The 11039-nt window shown below is 41.5% G+C and overlaps 1 protein-coding gene across 5 annotated transcripts in view; it reads left to right on the top strand.

Moving 5' to 3' along the window:
- NF2 (NF2, moesin-ezrin-radixin like (MERLIN) tumor suppressor) overlaps window positions 1-11039 on the top strand; it is a 74645-nt gene that overhangs the window by 24008 nt on the left and 39598 nt on the right. For all 5 annotated transcript variants that reach the window (XM_001498860.7, XM_005612454.4, XM_070275293.1 and 2 more), the window contains exons 2-4: window positions 2223-2348; window positions 4272-4394; window positions 6438-6521. In XM_001498860.7, the coding sequence (XP_001498910.1) occupies window positions 2223-2348; window positions 4272-4394; window positions 6438-6521 (333 nt within the window). The remainder of the gene's footprint in view (window positions 1-2222; window positions 2349-4271; window positions 4395-6437; window positions 6522-11039) is intronic.

Raw genomic sequence — 11039 nt, 5'->3', positions numbered from 1 at the left:
CCCACTTGCAGACGGCCCCATCGTGCCAAAGCACAGCCCAGCCGTGGCCGTGAGTTATGGCAGATTGGGAATCGTTACCTTGATCTTCTTGGCCCTTGGGTGTTTAACTTCTCCAAGTTAGTGTCTGTTCTTTAGTGTTACATTATCTTGTAGCAAGGTAGTCATTTATAATTTATGTACTATGTACTGGCTTAAAATAGAGACAAGAGGATAATCAGCATCCTGAAGCTTCTAGTTTTCCAAAACATTTCTTTAGTGAAGTCTGCCTGTAGGAATTAAAACCTGCTGTGAATTAAAAAACCGTTTGTCCTATTGTCGGACTGGGAAATGGGGGTGCCAACAAGCATTGTTAAGTCTTACAAAAGTGGAAGGAGATCTTCTTTTAAAATAAAACTTGTCATTTTATTTTATCCTACTCAAAGTAATCTCTTTTTCTTTTCGAAGATTTTTTTTTTTTCCTTTTTCTCCCCAAAGCCCCCCAGTACATAGTTGTATATTCTTCGTTGTGGGTCCTTCTAGTTGTGGCATGCGGGATGCCTCCTCAGCGTGGTTTGATGAGCAGTGCCATGTCCGCCCCCAGGATTCGAACCAACGAAAAGGGCTGCCTGCAGCGGAGCGTGCGAACTTAAGCACTCGGCCACGGGGCCAGCCCCTCAAAGTAATTTCTAACGACCTCAACCTTTGTAGTGTTCCCGGGGCCCCACTAAAGTCACAGAGAGGGATGGGACAGAGGTAGAAGGACATCTAGGAGAGGCAGCCCCAGTGAAGGACAAAGCCATTCCGTATCCCAACCACTTGTCTGCTGCGGTTTTGGTGTCCTTCCATCTAGGCGGCTGCTTTGCAATTTGACTTTGACTGTAAACACGGAGAAGGGATGGGCTTTCCTGTTGAGCACCTCGTAGAGAACACACTGTTCATTCACGTATATTAAAAATAGAAGGCCTACTTGAAAAATCCCCTGTAGAATCAGCTTTTAGCAAAAGCCAATCAGATATTAGAGATCTAACTTATTTTTTCCTTCTGGCTTTTATAACAAGTCTCTGAACCCTACATTTTTTTCCTTTCCTTTCATTATGCATCTGCAGTGTACCAGGACATTGGGTGGAGATTTCTAACGAGGGCAGGAGAAAGACAGATGCTTCTGCGCTCGAGTGGTCTTGCTCTTCCAGTGTCAGGCAACTTTGTATTTGAATCTCAAGATTATTCTTATTATGATCATCATCTCTGTGATGTGTCTCATCTCACGTGCACATTAACTGTACCCAGGTGTACATTTGAATGTCCACCTGAGAGTTGAAGGCTATTGGGGTGGGGGGCGAGCACCTGCTAAGGGGTAGTATGGGAACATCCTGGGTGATTTAACTTGAAAACCACAAGGTGGCAACATTTACTAAGCTGCTGGGCATTTTTTTCCCCTATTAAGATGTTGAACTTGCTTTTCCAGCTATAAGATTGAATAGGTGAAAGAAGGATTTAGCAGCCATTGATTCGGGTCCTTTTGGAAGTGAGGCTGTAGGATAAGCACACTGCAGTGTATTGGTGTCTGTTTATCTCCTGGGTTTAGATACCTAGAGTTTGAAATTGCTCCTCGTAACTGTGGGCGGGTCACCTCCCCTTTGGCCTCAGTTATGCATTGTGATAGGAGAGACCTGTGATTGTGCTGAGTGGTCTCTAATTGTTCTTTTTCTTCATGATTTATGACTTTGGTTACAATTTCCTCCCCTATGTTGCTTTTTAAAAAAACTTCTGGTAAAACCAGTCTTTAAATTTAAAAAAGCTCTAGCCTTTTTTTCAAAGGACAGGGTCATGATTTTTTTTTAAAAAAATCAATGACAAAATCTCAAGAAAATTAATGTCCCTGGAAGCTAGCCATGGCCCTAGGTTAACTCAAGAGGCTAGACTCTCCTAAATGAGGATGCTTATTTACCAGCTTTCCTAAATTAGCAGCTTTGGGGATATTAAGATCTGTAAGGAACTGTCCAAGGGAGGTATTGTGCATACTTTGTAGTGATTAAGCCATTAAGCTCTAATTGGTATTTTCCCTCTCCTGGTTTTGTGTAGGATGCTTTAAAATTGTTTAGGAATTCTGTGCTCATCAGCCATCTTAGTGTCATTCCCATCTTTCGGAATCCGGGAGTATGGAACCCAGAGAAAAGGTTTTTGTGCCAGTAGATTATGACCTTTGCTCACAATGCCTTTCGCTGTTGGTTTTTATGTTGCAGATGAAGTGGAAAGGGAAGGACTTATTTGATTTGGTGTGCCGGACCCTGGGGCTTCGGGAAACCTGGTTCTTTGGACTGCAGTACACAATCAAGGACACCGTGGCCTGGCTCAAAATGGACAAAAAGGTTGGGCTGGAACTAGATGAAACCAGTGGACTGATGTGTGCTCTGCTTTTTCCCTGAGCATGTGCCTAGCTTATTTACTCTTTATGAGGCATTATAGGTGCATAGTAGAGAACGGGGCAAGTCCTGAAGCGAGTCATGCAGAAAGCAGGTCCTGGAGGTGCCACAGGCCTTCTACTCCTGTCAGGCTCTCCTAGGCAAGCAGGTCCAAGCAGGATTGAACTGTGCCATCCCTGGCTTCTTTACTCATTGTCACCAGGCTGATTGCTTCTGGCTTTATGCTGTTCAGTTTATTGAACCACTAGTCGGGCTTTGTGAATAAAAATTACTATTATATTATCCTTTTTTTTCAATTTATGTCTTTGAAAGATTTTCTTGAGGCTCATGTTCTTTAGGGAATTTTTTAAACATCTTTTTGAGAAACACCATGGCCCAACTCGATTTAATCATTAATGTGATCTAAGGAATAAAGAGTGCCCTGGTCCCCGTGGTGAAGGAAGAGTGTCCATTTTGTCCCTCTGATTTTCTGGGGCTTCTGAGCATGGTGGATAAGTCTGGGCTCCCAGCAGTTCTCATGGATATTGCCTAGGAAAGCTACCTGCTGCTTGGGTTCCCATGTGCACACAGGATATCATTACCTGTTTACCTGCCTACCTAACCATGAAGATGTTGGAGAGCAGGGCCATGTGCTTTTGTCAGTAATTCCTAAAAGACCTCTGAATCTCAAAGTAAGTCAATATCTAATTCTTTTCCCAAATAATTCCCCCTGCAGTTACCTAGCTGATTTTATTTTCTAACTACAGGGCATGATAAACAGTGAAAGCCTCCCATCTTTTTACCAGTTTGACTCTAAACTCAAGTGTTCAAATTATGTTTATATACGTGCTCAGTAATCTGAATCTTCATGTTGGAATCCCCGATAGTTAGAAATTTCATATGGTAATTCCCAATGATCATGAAGATCAAACTGCCACTGTGTACCAGTGTCAGCAGGATTGTCCTAGATCAGGTTTATTTTGAATCTCTTAGGCACTGCCACCTGGAATTTTGCCAGGATGATGGAGAGTTATATATCAAAGACTACAAAACATTCTGTATCTTTTTGTGAATCTCAGCAAAGTAAATTTTAAATCATACCTGAGTGTTGGCTAAATGGATATTAGATTGGGGGCATCAGGAACCATGGAACCTGCTGCTCAAAGGAAATATACTATGACACATGTTAGTGGAGCCTTGTAGCCTGTCACATGGCATGTTTATGTCCTGAAATGAAATTCATTCTGGAGAGCAGATGGTTCAGCTTTTTAGTGGGTGGATGAAATAGTTAGAAGATTAAAGGCAGTGTGGTTTACTGACTATGCTCAAGTATTTTGTGGGGCATCTCTAGAGGTTCCTTGAAACAAAGGGTTGCCACGATGGACACGTTTCACTTCTTTCTCAGTTAATGTTTAGATGATTTCACAAAGATCCAGTTCATCATCTCTAAGCTCCATTCTAATATGGACCTAAATGTTTGGGGCAGTAAGAAAAAAGAATAAAGGCAGATTCCACTACTTCAGAAAATTAAAAGGCCTTCAGCCTACCATAAAGGATAGCACCCAAGACCTTTGAGTTATAAATTTCTAGTTTTGAACTATCTCTGTATGTAGCCTTGAGAACACTTGTGCCCTAGTAATCTTAAAACTCCACTCACCCCTTGAGGATATTGATTAATTGGGTTCAGAAACGCCATGTGAACTAAGTATTACTTCTTGTTATAGATGGCCCTGTGAATGCTTCAAACTGTGCAATTACCTTTGGGAGGTGGGATGAATTTAGAGGGGAAAAATATTTACACAAGTTCCTGCACAAGGTTCTTTGATGGTGGCATGAGAGAAAGAGGTGCCAATAATAGAGTTGCTTGTCTTTTGCTCTGCAATTCTGCAGGTGCTGGATCATGATGTTTCAAAGGAAGAGCCAGTCACCTTTCACTTCCTGGCCAAATTTTATCCTGAGAATGCCGAGGAGGAGCTGGTTCAGGAGATCACACAACATTTATTCTTCTTGCAGGTACACCAGTCCATGCTACCCCCCCTAATTCTGAGAAATCTCACCAGGCATGGTTGCAGAGGCAGCCTGGATGAACCCCTTGGAGTTAACCACAAGTGCCTTCACGTTGCAAAAATGTTTCACCTCTGGAAAGTCAGTCCCTTTGGTTTTGTAATGGAAAGACTCTTCAGGGTGGAACTATACTTGAGCAATGAGAATTGGTATCAGATGAATTTGCAAAAGTATGATGGTGAAAGAATAGATACAAGTAACTTGCAATCTCTTTGAAGATGGATCTTGTTTTCTTCTCACTAACTTAAAAATACTCAATAGTTGTAAAGGAAGTCTAGAGAGAGAGTCTCACAAAGAGTAGTTCTTCCGGAAATTCAAAATCTTTTCTCTCTAAGACAGAACTTCATAACTCAAGTGACGCTTGGTTAATCCCACGCTTGTGGAACTTTACACATTGTGCTTCTTTGTCTGTAATTGTCTGATTTCTCCCTTACTCCCTCATTAGATTGTAAGCCCCTTAAAGGCAAGGCTCATTGAGTGCACAGTAGGCATGCCATAAGTAATTGCTCAACCGAACTGAAGAAATTAGGAGATCCATAATTATAGGTTAAAAGACAGCTAGTTGACCATCTCGGGGCACAGTGAGGCGGGGGTTAGTGTGAGGATGAAAACTCTGTCAATTTTGCTTGTGTTCTCACTGCTGGATCAGAGTGCTTCCCCAGTTTCAAGGTTAGTTACAGGGATTGGTGTTGGAGCTGCTTGTGTGACTAAAGGTGCCCGCTGTCAGTAACAGAAAAGATTGCAGCAGGGGTGTTAATGACATGATTCCCCAGAAGTAGATGTATGGTCTGTCACGTAGTTCTCCTATCATTAGTTTGACCCTTAGATTATTGCATTCAGTAAACATTAAGTCAAATGTAATAAAACCCCCCAAATAATGTCTTTTACAGAGAAAGTTTGCAAAAAATAGTGTGAGTATACACACATACACACATACATACATACGTACATACGTACATATATACATATACATACTTTCCCAAGCCTTACATTTTCTGGCCAAAGGGAAGCCCTTTCAGTTTTTCTGTAGTGTGGCTTTTTTTTTCCTTTGAAAAGAAACCAAGGGGTTAGGAAGTTGCCCTGCTTCGAATGAAACCATTTGATTTCCTAGGCCCAAGAATGACCTAGCATTGTAGAGATGGCTTTCTTGGAAGCACTTGGAAGCAGTGCCCATCCCTCATGTGACTTTGGCTTAATTTTCCCTCATACTGAAATACTGGAGTGTTTTCATGGCTGAGCAAGGCAAAATTTACTACTTTTCTGAATCTGGTGACTGTTGACATCTGTGAAAAGAGTTGGCTTTCCTGCTGTGTTTATTTCAGCATGCTCCCACTTCACGAGGCTCTCGTGCCTCTATGTCTGGAATGTCACATGCAGCACCATTCTAAGAAATTAAATGCAGTGATATGTTAATTCAACGTTATGGCTTGAGAATTATATTTCCTGGACCTCACATGTACTTAAAAGTTTAATCGATCAAACTTTATTGCTTCCTTTTTCCTTAGAGCAAGCATATTGAAAGTAATGGGTTTTTTCTACAGTCATAACTCAGTGGCCTTGCTGACTTTTGTCTTGTGTTAAGACTTTAAAGTAGACTCCATTTCCTCTAGTGCTGCGTGTGCTCAGCAGGGGCCGAGGCTGCAGTCACCACCAGAGCTGCTCCTGACACTTCTTCAGTTCACAGCTCTCCTCTGTCACAGCCCAGATGTCAGTCTCTGTTTTAACCATGAAGATTGTTTTTCCTCTTCAGCATTTGATCACGAACAGAAGAGATAAGGGTTTTTTATGCGTAGTCATCTTACCAGTAACTTCTCAATGCCTGAATTCCCAACCTGTCTGCAACAGTAAAAAAATTGTACCCTTTGTCAGAAAATGATTAACAGGCTGGTTTGGCAGCCCTCATTAGAACACCCTGCAGCCATCTGCTCTGACCGGCCTGCATAGCTCACTTCTACGCACACAGTATCATGTCTCCCTTGTTGCCCCTTTCAGGTAAAGAAGCAGATTTTAGATGAAAAGATCTACTGCCCTCCCGAGGCTTCTGTGCTCCTGGCTTCCTATGCCGTCCAGGCCAAGGTAGGCTCAAAGAAGAAAAGTGCATTCTTCCTGGGCATTAAATGCATGTCATGGGATCACTCCAGTCGTCTCTTTCTTTGGATTTTCCAGGATGCTGAGAGACTTTCCCCAGAAATTGAAACGTTATGGAACTTGTGGACTGGGGGAACCACTGTCACTGTCCCAGATTCTGTATAATCTTGTTAGAATATGTGTGTATAAATGATAAGTGTACAGCTTGATGAATTTTCTGTGTAATCTCATTGTGCGCATCTGGTTAATTACATTCACTGGGCCAACCCCTCTTTTTATTAACCAGGAAGAATGAACTGATGGTCTTCAGTATTGGCCATACATGGCCTTTAGGTCAGAAAGCCCCAGCCCTTATTCCAAATTCATCTTCTGAGGACCAGCAATCCGGCGTGTGGGGACTATGCCACACCCTAGAGAATGCCCTGCTTCCTCCGCCCCACATGGGTGTGCTAGCTGTGCTGGTGGCTGGGCACTGCAGGCTCTTTGGTCTAGTGAGCCCAGTTGAGCTGTCTGGCGATCTGACAGTCGCTCAGAGAGAAATCACTGTGGATTGGCAGTGGTGGAAAGGGATACCACTGATCTTGTGTTTTTGTCCTTTCTGTTTTTATAAGACCAACTATAGGGTCAGCCCAGTGCTTCGTGTCCCTCAGATATCCCACTTCAATCACATACTCCTTCTCTTGGTCCCTCTGCTTCCTCCCTTTCAACTACAGCATAAGATGTCCCCAGAATTGGGACACCTTCATTACTTCAGTGATTTTTCATAATCTTTTCAGTTGTTATTTTCCTTTTTAGTTAGGGATGTCCATAAAGCCATTTCTCTGTAGTGTTATAAAAATTAATAAGACACTCCTACTTTTTTGAGTAGCATAATGCAATTTCAGATCAAAGCCAGGAAGTAACTGGCCTATCATTTAGAGAGGAAAAAAAGTCTGTTCATGCTGGTCAGACGAACAGAAGCACCAGAATCCATTTAATCGTTTGATCACTTGTCTAATATTTGCTGAGTATTCTTCACCAGGCCTGAGGAGGGGGTTGTTGACTCTGTCACAGATACAGACACTGAAGTGAGTATCTGCTCTCAGTGATTTGCCCAAGGTCATCTAGACAATCTTGGGTAAAGCTAAGGGCAGAATTCATGGCTTTGGGATTGCATTTTGTGCCTCCTCTCTTCCACCACCCAGGAAAATGAGTAATTGACAAAACAGAAAATGGGCCTTGATTCAGCAAAAACATATGCTTCGTTTTATGCTTTGATTAAGAATATTAATAACAGGAAAAATGTGTCCTTTCAATCAGTATCGCCCTGACAGTGATGAAGCAGTCATTGTCACTTTCATTAAATCTGAGCACTTCCTGGCCCAGAACCGAGTTGCTTTTTCGCATGCTTTCTCCCCAGCTGAGAGGAGACTCAGCCTCTCAAGGACACTACCTCTCTTTGAAGGGCTTCAGTCTCAAAGGCTCCATTTTCTTTGCATGGATTTTGGGCCATAAATTCAAAGGCCACTTGTGGAAAAAAAGAACTTTTCAGGGAACAGGCAGATGTTGGCTTAAACAGATTTCACTGTAGGAAAGCCCTACTAATTTGGATCCTACTAATTTAGAGATGAAAGTGATTCACAGACAGCATATGTGGTTCATATGGAGGAGGATGTTCTAACTGTTTTTTCCGGTGTAAATTTTCAGGATCTTACAAATAAAGGTAATCTACGGCTTCAAGCCTGCATTTGGGAAACTAAAGCTTATTATAACATGCTTCTACTGTCTAGGTTAATATTAAAAGGATATCTCTGATTACGGTATTGATAAGCTCTTACATGTCTGTAGTGTTTTACCGTTTTGCAAAGCATATGAGTATTTTGTGCAATGCTCAGTGTAGTCTTTTTCGTAAGCCAAGGCTTGAGAGTATGATGCCTGTTTTGTGGATGCAGAATTTAAGGCTCAGAAAGGATTAATAATTTGTCTCTGGTCACAATACTTTATGTTAATTCTTTTATGGAATTTGTAGCTACCTCTTGATGAACAGGACTTGAAGCAGAACAAACTAGAGGTTGGAACGGGGATGAGAACCTGGGGTCTGGGCGCCTAACCCAGCTCTTTGCTCTTGCCCCTCACTGTCCAGTGCCTGAGGGAGACCTCTGGGTAGCCCGCACAGCCTTTCACTAAATTCCAGATTCATTTCTATGGTCACATTAATCCAAACTTTTCAGTAAATCATACCAGTTCCTCCCATCATATTCAGTCTGTATTCTTCCACAACCTTTCTAAAAAAGAAAGGAACTTTAGAAGTGTGGAGGGGAAAGCAAATTGAGCTTATTAACACATGGAATGTAATTATGCACAAATGTATTCATTGCAGTATTTCAGCTGTTCGAATGATATAGACACAGTTAATTCCAAAGCATAAAGAAACAATTACCCTCAAAGTATAAATACAAATATTAATCACATGGTTCAGTTAACAAGAACCATATTTCTTGGTTGGAGTTTGAGTAATGTTTGGATCAAAAGTATGAGCTGGGTTTTTTTGTCCAGTCACATGACACACCAAACCATCTTGCAATATTTTAAGCCACCTGTTGGATTTTATATTGACAATTTGGTGTTTGAAATGTATTCTTATTAAAAATGACTTTGGGAGAGAATGGTGTGTAATTTAGCAGTCTTGCAGTGCTGGCCTGCAGATTCCTAGTGTTCTGAGAGAGAAAGGAATGGTGGGAGAGAGAAGCTTAGTGTTTCTTAGTACTTTTTGATGCAAATTAGGGACAGAGTGCCAAAAGGCAGTTCAGTTAAGAAGTTGCATATATGTAAAGTATATGTAGAGAGTGGCAAGAATTGAGGCTGAAGAGGTTTGCAGGGGGCCAGATCATAAAGAGTCTTAACTTTATGCTGTGGGTGATATCAGAGCCCAGGAAGGGTTTGTGTTTTATACAGTTCCTTTTATGGCTGTGTAAAGGACAGTTTGGAGTCAGACAAGTTTGGAAATGGGGAGACCTATTAGAAGGCTGCATTGGTCATCCTAGTGAGAAACTGAGGCCTGCACCTCAGGCAATGGTCAGTTGGATGGGAAGAGACTGAATTAAAAATATCCAGGAGGTAAAAGTTGATATAAATGGTGCTATACTCTGCATATCCCCCCACTTTTTTTTTTGCTTATCCTTTTACAAATTGACATTTTTTCCCAGTCAACATCAGTTTTGAGATGTATCATGTTGTATGTGTAGCTGTAGTTCATTGATTCTTACTGCTGTATGGTAGCCATTGATGAATAAACCTAATGTATCCACCCCCTTCTGAGAGAGAGAGAGATGTTTAGTTTCTATTTTTTCCCTCTTACAAACAGTGCTTTACTGAAAATTCATTTATGTGATTCTTTGTGTACTTTTTCCCTTTAGGGTAGATTTCTAGAAGTAGAATTGCAGATATGTCCCTGAATATAAAGAACGCTTAGGTTTATAAGAAAAAGACAGAAAAATGGTGCAGAGAGTACGATCAACAGGCACTTTGTAGAAGAGAAAACGAGAATGGTCAGTAAATATAAAAAGAGTCTCAATCTCATGAGGAATCAAGAAAAAGAAAAATTAGGAGCCTGCCCTGTGGCCAAGTGCTTAAGTTTGCATGCTCCGCTTCGGTGGCCCAGGGTTTCGCTGGTTCGGATCCTGGGCATGGACATGGCACGGCTTGTCAGGCCGTGTTGAGTTGGCACCCCACATGCCACAACTAGAAGGACCCACAACTAAAATATACAACTATGTACTGGGGGGATTTGGGGAGAAAAAGCAGGGGGAAAAAAAGAAGATTAGCAACAGTTGTTAGCGCAGGTGCCAATCTTTAAGAAGGAAAAAAAGAAAAAAATTATAGCAACAATAAGGTAACATTTCAAAACCAAAAGATTGACAAGGGTTACTGAATCGGATAGGAGTATTGTTTGAACTCATTTACTTGCTGGAAGGGACCGTGAGTGGGCATAACCTCTGGGGGAGCGATGGGTGTGGCAGGGGCCAGTCAGATGAGGAGACACACACTCCCGAGTCCCCAAAATTCCACTTCTGAGTGGCTGCTCCAGAGGAACCCCGGCACAACACACCCTTTTTACTAAAAACTGTGAGACCCACCTTGTTTTTTTAAACTCCTGAACAGTATTTTATAGAAAGGAGAAACTGTGGATTATGTAAATATCTCTTTATTGGTAGATATTTAGGTTTGTTTTTCTTTCTGTTATTTTTCTATTATTTAAATGGTTACAGTGCACATCCTTGAATATGCCTGTTTGGGCATATATGAACAATATATCTCTATGATAGATACCAAGAAATGGCATAAATGGGTTGAAGGATAAGAACATTTAAAATTTAAATAATGCTATGTGAAAGAAGCCAGACACAAAAGGCCGCATATTGTGTGATTCTATTTATATGAAATGTCCAGAATAGGCAAATCCATAGAGACAGAAAGTAGATTTAGTGGTTGCTAGGGGATGGAAGGAGGAGGAAATTAGGAGTTACT

This window comes from Equus caballus, chromosome 8 (genome assembly GCF_041296265.1).
Source record: "Equus caballus isolate H_3958 breed thoroughbred chromosome 8, TB-T2T, whole genome shotgun sequence".
NCBI classification, from domain to species: domain Eukaryota; kingdom Metazoa; phylum Chordata; class Mammalia; order Perissodactyla; family Equidae; genus Equus; species Equus caballus.
Note: the sequence above shows the minus strand (reverse complement) of the source record. Positions and strands in the feature narration are given on the sequence as shown.